The sequence below is a fragment of the Anser anser genome (genome assembly GCF_964211835.1).
Source record: "Anser anser genome assembly, chromosome: 10".
In the NCBI taxonomy this organism is placed as follows: domain Eukaryota; kingdom Metazoa; phylum Chordata; class Aves; order Anseriformes; family Anatidae; genus Anser; species Anser anser.
In genome coordinates, this window is record NC_139730.1 from 20854931 (window position 1) to 20868868 (window position 13938).

The following is a 13938-nucleotide window of genomic DNA, read 5'->3' on the forward strand; positions in this document are numbered from 1 at the left end:
ACACTCAAGATAATCTGCTCCATGAGCTTCCCTGGCACTGATGTCAAACTAACAGGCCTATAGTTCCCCGGGTCTACCCTCCGGCCCTTCTTGTAGATGGGCATCACGTTTGCTAGCCGCCAGTCGACTGGGACCTCCCCTGATAGCCAGGACTGCCGATAAATGATGGAAAGCGGCTTGGCCAGCTCCTCCGCCAGTTCGTTCAGTACCCTCGGGTGGATCCCATCCGGCCCCATCGACTTGCGTACATTCAAGTGCTGTAGCAGGTTGCCAACCATTTCCTCGTGGATTATGAGGGCCACATTCTGCTCCCCATCTCCTTCCACCAGGGTACTGGGTATCTAGAGAACAACTGGTCGTGCCGCTAAAGACTGAGGTAAAGAAGGCATTAAGCACCTCAGCCTTTTCCTCATCTCTCGTCACTAAGTTTCCCCCCGCATCCAGTAAAGGATGGAGATCATCCTTAGTCCTCCTTTTCGTGTTGATGTATTTATAAAAACGTTTTCTGTTGTCTTTAACGGCAGTAGCCAGATTGAGCTCCAGATGAGCTTTGGCTTTTCTAATTTTGTCCCTGCACAGCCTCGCAACATCCTTATAGTCCTCCTGAGTGGTCCGCCCTCTTTTCCAAAGATTATAAACCCTCTTTTTTCTCCTAAGCTCAAGCCACAACTCTCTGTTCAGCCAGGCCGGTCTTCTTCCACGCTGGCTCATCTTTGGGCACGTGGGGACAGACCGCTCCTGAGCCATTAAGATTTCCTTCTTGAAGAGTGCCAAGCCTTCCCGGACTCCTCTGCCCTTCAGAACCCCCTCCCAAGGGACTCTGCCAACCAGTGTCCTGAAGCTCAAAGTTTGCCCTCCGGAAGTCCAAGGCAGCGGTTTTACTGGTCCCCCTCCTGACTTCGCCAAGAATAGAGAACTCTACCATTTCGTGGTCACTCTGCCCAAGACAGCTCCCGACCACCACATCTCCCACCAGTCCTTCTATGTTTGTGAACAGAAGGTCTAGCGGGGCACCTCCCCTGGTAGGCTCACTAACCAGCTGCGTCAGGAAGCTATCTCCCACGCTCTCCAGAAACCTCCTAGACTGCTTTCTCTGTGCCGTGTTGCGTTTCCAGGATATGTCTGGGAAGTTGAAGTCCCCCACGAGGACAAGAGCTGACGATTTCGCAACTTTTGCCAGCTGCCTGTAGAATTCCTCTTCTGTCTCCTCATCCTGGTTTGGTGGTCTGTAACAGACCCCCACCAGGATGCTTCCCTTGTTGGCCTTCCCACTGATCCTAACCCATAGGGACTCAACCTTATCATTCCCAGTCTCAGCCTCTAGTTCTACAACATCAAAACACTCTCTAATATAGAGAGCCACACCACCACCCCTTCTGTGCTGCCTGTCCCTTCTGAAGAGCCTATAGCCAGATATTGCAGCATGCCAGGCAAGGGAGTGGTCCCACCACGTTTCCGTGATGGCAACCAAGTCATAGCCTGCCTGCTGCACGATGGCAAATAGAGCAAATTCAGTCAACAAGATAAATGCTAAACTTACGGAAGATACTTGTGAGAGTGAACCTTACAGTGATCCAAGAAGAAGGCAGAGTAACTTAGACGAGAGAAGAGCTCTCAATATGAATTTTCAAAAGTAGGAAAGAAATGCCTATGACAGAAAACGTGTATGAGGAAAGTGCTGTAGGGGAGAGAGATTAACAAATAGAGAGGAAGGGGAGAAAGCAGAGTGCTTTTCTGTTCTCTCTCCCTTGGTGATTTCCCATTTCTGCTGATGAGAGGGGAGGGAAGGAAGGAAAAAAAAGGCCAGGGAATTTGTTGATCGACAACAAATGCATGATTTCTTTCTTTTTATGTCTTAGTGACTATGACAGGCTTTTCTCCATGATCTATGTTGTAAGAATCTACTTAATAGTGAATGCTAGACTAAGTTCCACTTCAAGCTACAAAATATCATTTAAATTATGTGCTATGGATACTTTTTCAGAAAATTTCCAATACTCTTAATATTCTGAGCTGGAAGTATGCTGAGCTTGGGACTTCTGGTCATTTTAGATTTTTTAAATTTATTTTTTAGATAATATTTTATTGTATTTAGTGCTGTTTTTTCTTGTACAGGGAAATGCTGCCTCCTTTGACACCTGTTACAGCAGTGAAGCTGTATGAATATCATCTATCACTTCTAACGTCTGAGCTTTGTCTAGAATGGTGAGTTAGATAAAAAACACTTTTAACTGAGTGTTGTGGTTTAACCCGGTCGGCAGCTAAACACCACACAGCCGTTCGCTCACCCTCCCCCCTCCCTCTCTGGGATGGGGGAGAGAAACGGGAAAGTGAAGCCTGTGAGTTGAGATAAAGACAGTTTATTAAGACAGGAAAATGATAATAACAATAATAATAATAATAATTGTAATAGTACTACTACTAATAATGTGTACGAAACAAGTGATGCACAATGCAATTGCTCACCACCCGCTGACTGATGCCCAGCCTATCCCTGAGCACCCAGTCCCCCACCCCGGCTAGCCACCCCTATATATTGTTTAGCATGACGTCAGATGGTATGGAATACCCCTTTGGCCAGTTTGGGTCAGCTGTCCTGGGTCTGTCCCCTCCCAGCTCTTGCTGCACCCCTAGCCTGCACGCTGGCAGGACAGAGCGAGAAGCTGAAAAGTCCTTGGCTTGGTGTAAGCACTGCTCTGCAACACTTAAAACATCAGCATGTTATCAGCGCTCTTCTCATCCTAATCCAAAACATAGCACCCTACCAGCTACTAGGAGGGAAATTAACTCTGTCCTAACTGAAACCGGGACACTGAGTAATAATTCTTAATGTTATTAAAGTTTTTCTTAATTCCTTTATCTAGGTGATCATATTTATTAAAAGAAATAGCTAAAAATAATTTCTGATAATACATGGAAAGATCATAACTGTCATATTAGGATGATCTTAAAAGGTAATAATAGCAATGACTGTAAATCAGGCAAGGTCAAGAAATGCTTACCATTGACAAGAATAGCTCTTATGGAGTTGTTGGCATCATCATTCTTGTTCTGACTGTGGTTTATTTCATTATGTACTGTTAATACAAGGAAATTCTTTAATATAAGAAAGTAAAAGTTCCTTCAGTAGAGGCTGTATCTGTTCTCAGTGTCTGTTACCTGCAGAAGTAGGTAATGTGTATGAGCTGCTTGAGTTCTTCGTTACCAAACAAGTAAAAGATCAATCTCATACCCCTCAAAAAGGATCTTTGCATACAGTTCACTGGCCTTGTCATGGCATCCAAAGATTTTCTTTCTCTTCCAGTTTATGATAATTTGAGTGACATTTCTGTTTTCTTTTCTGCCACCTGCTGATGCAGCTCTAGCAGCACAAAGAAATTACAGGGAGCACCCATCACAGTGTTAATGCCTTCAGAAACAAGAAGAACATTTAAGGTTAAAACTCCTCTATGCTTGCTTTAGATCTGTGGTTCTTTGGATTTTCTATAAGCTGATTCTGTGGGCAATCCAAATAGCTATATTACCCCAAGCGAGCCAGCAATTCCACTTCCAGAGAAGAGCCATGTTTTCAGAACAGTTTTACTTTCTGCCAATTTCTCTCTTGCTCTCTCTCTGATTTTTAAGAGATTCTTTGTCTGTCACTTCTCTGCTGCATGTAGATTATGTGTGTCAGGGGGCTGACACACAAAAGGCCTCAATCTCTTAAGAAGCTGCCACCAGAGCACCTAAAAGACTGTCAGTTTGGATGTTTAAATGAGACACAGCAAGGGAGGGAATAATGCTTTTAACAAAAGGGTGGTGGGTAGACTAGAAAAAGGCTCAGCTCTACTGACAAGGTAACTGGAAATGTGGTACTTGAAGTAGCAGGGAGGTATTGATGAAGGCATCAGTAACAGGTAGAAAGTGATGGGGGCTATTAACAGGAAATAGAGAAAGCATTTATGGCAGTAGAAGGAAGCAGGTAAGGAGGATTAGAATTACATTAAGCAAATTGTCTCCTTTGTAGAATGCAATATTGCATTTTCTCCCTGTGTGATGGTTGTTTGAGCAGTATTTTAAAGCTACATCTGTGTATGTAATACAGATCTGTGCATGGCTGAGCCATGCAAATTAGTGCTCATATGTCTTGCAGATATTTCATGTCACTACTGGTGACAAAATTGTACATGCTATTATTTGGGTTAGGGATTCTGAACTTAATTCCTGTATGTCAGCAGCCTCTTGGATGGCATAGCTCACCAATGATATAGGGAAAGTTAGAAAATGCAAGAAAAGTTTTATTCTACTTCGTGCAAGTGATATATTTGAACATTGCCACTAAGATACTATATTTATTTTAATACCTGTTTGTTTAAAGCTGTGGAATCATAATTTCATAATCACTGTTCACTTGCCATATGTGGCCCTTATTCCTGCCCAGAAATTATAAGCAAGTACTTGTTGCTTATAATACAGGTTGATTTTTATGACTATAATTGTAATTAATTACTTAAGTAATCTCTGTGCAAATATGATTTCACAAAGTAGTGGATTTCTCTTGGACCGTATGCTTGATTCTTGCTTAGTGGTACTACACGATTGGTTGCTCTGTTACTTCAGCTCTGCTGGCTGACAGACAGCAATCAGCAGCTACAGGCAATGGAAAAGAATTTCTATCATGTTTAGAAAAGCACTGTTGTTTACTAACAAATGAAAAATCCATGAGAACTCTAAAATAATGGATTCTTTAGCCATTTAGTTCAAAGTAAGGACTGTTGAACTCAAAAGCACCATATGATGGTATCTAGAAGTTCTAAGTTCTGCCTTCTTTCAAAGCTGGAGTCTCTTGTGAGTTGGCTTTATATTATTTTTATGGTTTTGTTTTGTTTTACTTTGCTTTGTTTTGCAAGCTTTCTCTTACAACTTTACAATATGAACAATGATGAGTTGATTTTACTTAAAAAAAAAAAAGTATGTTCTTAATATTGCAATCCAAGATGTTTTATAGGATGTATGACGTAATAAAGAAAATATTAGGGGAAGTTCTTTAGGTTTGCGTGAGAAAGGACAAATAAAGCAATCGCTGCTGTAATGTAGCATGATTTTCCTATTTCTGTGTCTGTTTTCTGTCTCACTATCAGGGATTATTTAAGACAACAGAAATTTCAACATGTTAAAAAATCCTGTAAGTTAACAAGTTAAATTTTATTCTACTAGCTACCTCATTATAGCAGCTTTTTGTGATCTCACCTGAAATCTCGTGGATAATACTAGTAACTATAACTCAGTTTAACTGTACTGTGTGGTATCTCTGCTAGTATGACAGGCAGTGGTCTTGGAAGCAGAGGGTATATATGAATCTCAGCCTTAATGCAGAACTAAAACAGCGTGACAGCCATTAATCAGAATTACTGTTAATGTGCAGTTGTAAGGTGATCTATGGAAAGGATAAGGGCTTCCAGCATTTTTGTCTAGTCTGAACTTCTAAACATCTTCTAGTATGATGTTAATACTCAAAGTAAATACATCCAAACTGATGCTTTGTTTTTCAACTATCAATTTTCCCATTCTGTGTTCAGAACTACAAGTCTAAAAATATCCAGCATTGTTTCAATATATTACAGGGGAAATAATCTGTAATTGAAAAAATATAGTAGAGTTTGAAGCAGCAAAAGATCTCATTAATTAATTAATTAAGAAAAACACCATCTAAAATTTTTATAAGCTGTTCGTGTTCTATGTTGTTTGAAGTAATGCATACTGCTCTGGCTGGGCTGTTGGACTGGAGCCTTAGAAATGAAGCTTAATTCAAGTGGAGAGGAAATTCTTAGAGTCCCCATCAGTGTTTAGTCCCCTGGTTTAACTTTTCAAGTAAAATGCAAGTTATCGTCTACAACTCTACTGATTCTGTAATGCCAAACATTGGTGGAGATCCAACTCACCTTGCAGTATCCCACCGTGCCATCATCTGTCCTGAAACAGAAGATAGATGCTGTGGTAATAAAATAACTCTCCCTGGTCTATCCTTGCATTGGCTCTAGAGAAAGTGATAGACTTCAAGACAAAGTGTATTCCCAAACCCGGAGTAGTCCAGGAATGCTTTTCTTTTCGTGGAGGGTGTTGGTGTTGAGACAAGTCTAAATACAGTAATGTTGGCCTGTTTACTTTTGTTTGCACTTTATGAAGGGTTTTTTTTTGAGTTTAAAGACTAAAAGTGACATGATAGGAATGCAAAGAGAAGCTGTTTGTTGGTGTGTTCTCTAAAGACTTAAACCCTTCTAGCAAATGTAACCTAAAATCCTAGCTGCGTTTCTTTCATCTACCTTGGTTGTGGGCATAATTTCCGTATAGATGCAATGTACATTAGATCCTAAATATATTTTCATCAAATGGAAAATCCAGTTCACACTCTGCTATATAACTTTTTCTGGCCATCTCATTCTGTAAAAAGATTTCTGTGTTTGAACACCATTAGGGCTGTGAGCACAGAACATGAATCATGCACTTGGAAGGATTTTCAGTTGTGTTTACTACAAGGAGGCCATTTCAGAAAATGCTTGGCCTCAAGGGAAGAATCTCTAGAAAGTTAATTAGCATTCGTGTACTACCTCGTGGAGCAGCCCTAAATTGTTAAGCTTGTTTGAGTGTCTCTGTAGTTTGATGTGTGCTGGGGAGGAAGAGGAACCTATGTTCTCACAAAATGGCATCACTGGTAGGTCTGCAGAGCTTGCAGTAAATCCAAGCTTTAGTTTTTTGTCAAGCTTTCATTATGATGGCTCTAACCCCTCTTCTGTTTTCTCGAAGAATGATGGAAGGAAGAGATTTCTTTTTTTTTTTAGTAAAATACCTTTCCAGTGCTTGATTCCCCCCCCCCCCCCACGATTATTTTCCACAGAAATTGGACCCTTATTCTCTCTTTCTCTCCACCCCTTTCTTTCTTTCTCTCTCTCTCTCCTTCCTTCATTCCTTCCTTCCTTTTTTTTTTTTGTTAAAAATAAGTCGTCCAAAAAAGAAGCCATTATGTCAGTCATTGTCTCTTTCGTCCTCCCTAGTCCTGAATGTTGGATCCACTCATACCTTTGGTTACCTGTTTTGCTGTTAACTTGCCAGTTAACAGGTGTCAAGTACCATGTTGCTGGATGTTATTAAATAAACAGTTTTCCAGATGGCTATAATATTACATCTTTAAATAAAAATACACAAGCTTAGTGTCAGCATCTTAGTTATGGAATGCTTTTGGCTCCTGAATTGCTTGTTGAAATTGTTGTAAGCCATTTGGTCACTGAGAAGTAATTGTGTATTACTGTAGACAACAAGCTGTTTGCACTAATTAGCAATCAAAGCATATTGCCAAATGGGGAATAGCATGTCTTTGACATCTCTACAGATCCTGGTAATTGAAGCAGTGCAAAACCATGGATTTTCCTTTGCTGCGTGTTTATAGTATGAACTTCCAGTCCATCTGCCCACATAGCCATCTGCAAAATCACCAGGGCAACAGCTGGTAGAAATGAGGTAGGTGAAATGGTATGTGAAGGTACAAAGAGGTTTGTAAAATAACATTGTGTTTTTGCAGCACAAGTAGCTTTTTGGAACATCTCGTGACATTGCCAAAAAGGGGAAAGCCTGAATTTATTTATTTATTTCCATAAGTATGCTCTTTTCACCAGTTAAGGAAGAGATGTAGTAAGTGTGATCATTAGTAATTTGAACCAGCTTTAAGGAAACTATGAAGTATAATAGAATGGCAAACTTTCTGATGACAGCACAGTAAACTACCTTAAATGGAACAGACAGGATTGTACTGATTGCATGGAATTATCCCCAGAAAGGATTAAAATCTTAACATTCTCCCTCTCTCCCACTGTATTTTTGAAGGCATTTTAGTTAAAGGTATTTGTCTCTGGACAGCAGTGTCTTCACAGAGGCACCTTTGGATGAAGAAGATGCCATTAGCTTGAATAGTTAGATGTGATATGTTTTTGCTAAAAATAGTTGAAAGAGCATTAAAAGACTGGGGAAGACTACAAGAATTCAGAAACTTTGTTCCACATGGGCAAAAGAAAGTGAAGATAAAAATTATCATCTAGAATTGACACTAAAAAATAAAAATAAAAAATAGTGCTGTGGGGATTTTCCCCCTTAGGCACTTAACTTTCCCCTTCCCTTGAGAAATATGAATATTATGCGATATCAGGTTCATTCCAAACAGCAACCATTTATAATGTGCACTGAGAAAAATCCCAGATTCTTAATACTTTCTATATAGAACTTTTTTCGTCTTCAACAAAGCTTTTTCAACATGTTTTTAATAGTAGGGAAGTTTCATGTGAGTAGGGGGCTAGAGTAGTCTGGACTTTGAGAAAAATGTTCATATGAAGGGTGGGAGCTGTGGGTTTAAAAGCTGAGAACTCTGGAGCCTTGCAAGCCTTCTTGCTTTGTAGTCCCAGATGCAATTTTTGGTCAGGTGTTCCTTTATTAACAAAGTTTGTGAAAATTAATATGTTTTTAGGAAAAGATTCCATTTTGCTTAATTGGCACGTTTTGATTAATCACCCTCCTCTTTCCTTCCTCTGGAACCTGAAGAAAAAAAAAGAAAGAATTCCTGCCTAGTTCTTTATCCACCAGGAGGATGTGTTAACTTTTTCAGGCATGCGATTTTAATGATGTGAACTCCCTGCACACTGGGGCAACCCAAATCTGAGATGTGACATCCAGAAGCAAAATCCTTATTTAGTGTTAGTGGTGCTGTATACAAATTCTTGAATCTTTGTAGTCATCCAAAGAAATCCCAGACTTGATGACAATAGCTGGGAATTACTGACAGCCAGCAAGTGGCTAGGACGCACTGCACTGCCAGCCTCAATAGCTCAGCTTGAGACAGTGAAGGGGAACACAAGAAAAAGAAACTACTGAAACCACTGAAGGTTCCAGGGTTCAAAGGCATGAGGCTTTGTTATACGTGAGTACTTTCAGGGTGCATCATCTGCTACTGTGAAGAGCAAGGCAGGAGCATTTCTGTTAGATACATCAGACAGAGGCACAGATTAGCGGTATCCTGCTTGACAGGACATTTCTTTCCTACTGGTATTTCAGCCTTGTGACTGCTCCATGCTGGTAGTGGTTCCTTAACTGCAGCAGCTGTTTCCCCAGTTGCTAGTAAGTCCATTCCCCATTTATGTTTCAGTTCTCTACTCACTTCCTACCTTTGTTATATTAATTTTACTTTACTGGAGAACAGGTTAGAGGGGTCTATGTGTGCAGGTACATCTTGTAGATTAAAAGTGATAAACAGGTGAAATGTTACTGTTTTTCATGCTTTTTTTTTTTTTTTTTTTACTTTGGTGAAAACTGATCTTTGGAACTGGAAGGGCTCATACCTGTTACAGGAAGCAGAAAATGCCAGAAGTGTTACAGGTTTTTGTAAGAACTGAACATCTTTTCTTTGAAAAGTAGTAAAAAGTACAGGCTAGGCTGCAGTTGTGACATTTACCTCCAGCAAGGTCGCAATAAATGTTGCTGCTCAGTGCTAGACTAGGGGATTTACACAGGTCCAAAGTAGCAATATTTTGGGGAGGGGTGAAGATGCTTGGGAAGGATTTACACAGATGTTCCCTGAACTTTTGCTGCTTATAGTAGGAATACCATGAATTGCTTCCCAGTCTGCTGTTAATGAAATAGATTTGACTCTCAAAACTGTTTGCCTTGTACAAGAACGATGATGTTTCTTAAAAAGAAAAGCAGTTGGGCTCCAGTAGTACTAAAATAGTTTGGGGGTCTTTTAAGTAGTTTGGGAGCCATGCTTTGTTGCAGTAACTACCAGAAGCCAGCCAGAACAGCAGTACATGCATGACCCTTGGTGTGCATATTTGTGTGCAACTTGTAAACATGGTTATTTGAAATCTAGCTGTACCTCTGTGGTTTCTGCCTCTTCTTTTGTACTATGTAGAGAGCAAAGGCACAATGGAAGAGAGGAAGCAAAAATACATTCAAGTGCAGATCAGCACTTTGCATTTTGACTTATTTGAAGGAATGCATATATTGAGGAGTGCATGTATTCATTTATGCCATGCTTAAGAATTAAAAATATTTGCTGATAAAATTTCCAGGTCCTCTGAGTTATTAAGCACAGTATAATGAACCTTTTGCAGAAAATAACTAGAATGTGATCTATGCCTGCAGAGGAAGCAAAGGAGGAAAACACATTAAAAAATAAATTAATGTAATGCAAAATAACCTGAGTTCCACTGCACAGAAATTTATAATTGCATTGATCTTGTTAAGCTGCTCTTCCAGAAGATGCTGCACATCCTATGCAGAAGTACAGTATGATGATCAGTGTCATTCAAAATTAGTATTTTTCATATTCAGAGTGCTTTGCACATGCATTTAGCCTGTGCAGATAGGGCCATTTTTATGAAGCAAGATATTTTCTAGACTGGAACTCTTACAAACAACTCCTGGCAGCATTTTGGGCATGTGTTTTTGTAGGGCCTCTGAGTTTTGGCTTTTCCTTCTTTCGTTCTTTTGTTCTTTCCTTTTTTCCTTCTTTCCTTCTTATGTATTGATTTTTGTTTGTTTGTTTTTTAATGATTCAAAGGGTAGTGTATGGACATATTTCATAATATTTTAGGATGTTGTTTATGCCTCTGGGGTTACAGTGAGGGCCAGAGCTGAATTCTTGGCTCTTAGTGGCCCACGAGGGAGGAATATTACAGAAATGGTGTTGGTATAGCTAAACAAATTTCTATGCCATGATAAGTAAAGCTAAAACATCTTCACAAAGAGGCACAAACTTTTTTTCACAACTGGCCAATAAGTAAATAGCTAACATTTTCTCTTGCCCTGCTGTATTTCAGGATAACAGCTCTTCTGGAATGTCTTTCACACATCCAGAGAATTCCCAGGCCTTAGCTGTATGTGAGTATAGTTACACATTCAAGACTTGATGCTTAGGTTCTAGTGACAAACTGGGGTCCTGTGTGCTAGGGAAAAATGCAACTGTGAGCAGAGGAACAGTGTATGATGATGAAGGGCATTTAATAGGGGATCGTTTAGTAGAGCGTTTCCTGCCATTAATGCATACATTTGAAAGAAGATCATGGCTTCAGGCAGCTTTCTTGCCTGCTTGAGAAGATGTACAAAGCAGTGCATACACCTGTGAAGTTTGACTAAAAGACGAATATCTGTGTGAGAGAGAACAGCATGGCTCGTCGTCATAGTGGCTGCAAAATGATAGTGTCAGCTGGCAAAAGTCGAGTACAGAAAGAGAGGAGACTGCAGTGTGAAGCGTGAGCAACTTGGGTTTCATTGCTAGCTTGAGCCATTGTGTTTGGAGGAGCTGTGGTGTTGGCAGGCTGATGTGAACAGCACCGAAACATTTGTTTGCATGCACAGGCAGTCTATTCAGATTAGCAGTCCTACTGTGATACTGCAGAACATCTATTCATGACGATAGGTTGAACTGAGAATGCCAGGGTGCCTGGGAAAAAAGTACCTCTGTCTCTAGGGCTTGGAAAGAAAGTATAGTTTGGGGGAGGATTTCTTGTTTTGGAAGAAAATGTTTGCTTTTTTTTGTTTGTTTGTTTGGAAAATCTTTTGGACATTTTCAGTATTACCTTATTTACTCCACCATTGTTTTTTCTTTGCTTAAATGTTGACCTAAATTAAAAGGGGAAAAAAGTGAAATAAATAGATTTTTTGAAGGCTCCCAAATTAAGCAAAATAAATTTTCAATTTTGGTTGAGGGGGAAAAAAAAAAGCTATGTTTCACCGAATATGTGACTGCTCATTTTCTTTTTTTAAAAAAAAAAGTTTATTATGCATTAAAACTAAGTTGTTGTAAAGGGGAAAGGTGTGCCAAAGAGTAAAGTTGAAGAGGATGCTTTCAGACTGCCTGTCTTTAATTACTTGTCACGAGCAAGTGGTGATCTGTTACCAAAGCTGTTAATTTAATTGCTATGCAGTTCTGCGTTCCCTTAGAAAACTCCATCAGAGATATTTAGCTGTCCTTTTTGATGAAAAGCCACACAACTGGGCAGGAATGCCTCTACTAACTCCTGCTCTGTTAAGCAGATGCAATTTTGATCTTGAATCAAGTGTGGTATTCTGATCTTATAAATTTATTTAATCTTTTATTAATCATATTGGTGTTCCTCAGATATGAAGATTTTTGGCTTTAATTCATTCAGTAGTTGAGTTATTCCATAATACCAATGCCTACATATTTCTGTTCCCCTCTATTTTTTTCTTGTCACACTTCATTATGGTGAAAACAATTTATTTGCTCTTCTTGCTAGGATACATTGGTCTGGTGGTGAAAATAAGATGTCATTTTCAGTGTCTCTTTTGATCATCAGCAGAGACAGCCATCAGCAAAATATTTACATTTTCAGTGATGATTATGGATGAGGATGCATAAATCAAGAGTGCTTTACATTTTATAAGCTAAATTGACAAAGAGGAATTGGATCTGGAGTTTCATTAGGACTAGAAAGTGCCAAAATGTGACCTCTAAGCATGCCAATAACCATTGGAAACAGTAAAAATCAAGGCTTTGTGCCCTGATGTTAATTTATTTTCCCTAGTTTTCAGTTAATTCCTGCCAATACTCCCACTGATGTTAGGAGCAAAGGAATGGTAAGTGTGCCAGTTACCTTTTTATCTAGACCCACAGAAATTCTACATGCCTCTATAATTTTCAAAAAATAAAAAATAAATTTAAATGAGTTATTAAAGTTGTGGTGGTCTGTACCACTTGCATGCTGACAAGTTTTCTAACATCTTTTATTTAACTTTCTGGATTGGGCATATTAGCAAAGACACACTGATGGTCAAAAAACAGTTGAGCTGATTTATATAATTGGCTACAGTTAGGCATATTTGTTTATATTTCCAGGAAGTTAGGTCACATTTTTCACTCTTTCATGTCAGTCTTCTTTCATCCTAATGTCTTTAAAAACTTTGATTTAAGACAAAATATCTGTTTAAATGTACAATCTTGTCCAACCAAATATTGAGTTTGATGGAAAAAGTTACTAGAGGCTTGTGAGAAATTTGGTGATTGCAATGGTATTGCAATGCTACTAGACACTGCCTTTAAACACTTTCAATATGCTTTTATAATTATTGTGTATGTTCTCACAGCTGTTCTAAAAGTGTCCTTAAAGCTTTGGGCTACTTTTTAAAAAGAGCTATAAATACTTAATTATAGAATGGTCAAAAAGTACAGTAAATAAAGTGATAAAGTAAAATACATTAGTCTCAAAAAATCCTTATGGATTTTTCAGCCATTGGCTGCCATTCAGCAAACCTGTATGTATATAAAACCAAACCAACTGCTTTTCATAGCCACCTGATTTTTTCATTTTGTAATGGAAGATTTTTCCCACAATAGGAAAGTGAAGTTTTAAAGCACAGATGTTTGTGTAATTGTGATACAGTACAGCAAATACAGCCAGTATGGAGTGGCCATTCATCATTTATCACATTAACCTGTCAGTCTTACAGGAGGTATAGAAAACCAAACCAAGCTTGGTAAAAGTAGTTAATTCTTTTTACACTTTAAAAATGCATATTTAATTATTATTTTTGAACTATTTTTTTGGTGTCCAAATTGAGAGTGTTGCACAAAGGGTTGGCTGGAGCAGAACAGCAGCTACTTGCTTCTGCTGATGGGGAAAGCTCAATTAATGTATTTATGCTAATGTTGAATGCATAAGCAATATGTGACATAGGTCTCACTCCAGTGCAACTTACTCTAGTAATTCTCCTCTGCCAACTTTGTTTTATAGTATAGAGTGTGCTGAGACTTGTATGGCTTTGGAACAGCTTCACGGATGCAGATGTCCATCTGTATAAATGGATTCCAGCTGTATTACCTTAAATTGCCCTAGTGCTTTTCAAGAAAGAACACAGGCTGTATGCTCCCAGACACTCCAAAACTGATGCTTAAAGTTT

General features: G+C 39.1%; 1 protein-coding gene across 7 annotated transcripts in view; it reads left to right on the top strand.

Moving 5' to 3' along the window:
* Nucleotides 1-13938, top strand: part of LOC310904863 (uncharacterized protein) — a 499219-nt gene that overhangs the window by 135142 nt on the left and 350139 nt on the right. For 2 of the 7 annotated variants that reach the window (XR_014588642.1, XM_083850107.1), the window contains one exon: nucleotides 2116-2205. The exons of 2 other annotated variants lie outside the window; for them this stretch is intronic. Coding sequence is in view for 1 of the 5 variants with exons in the window: in XM_083850107.1 (XP_083706233.1) it covers nucleotides 2116-2205 (90 nt within the window). In the remaining 4 variants the exon portion in view is untranslated. Of the gene's footprint in view, nucleotides 1-2115; nucleotides 2206-7366; nucleotides 10900-13938 lie in introns of all 7 variants that reach the window. 3 more of the 7 variants (XR_014588640.1, XR_014588641.1, XR_014588643.1) reach the window with 3 other exon arrangements.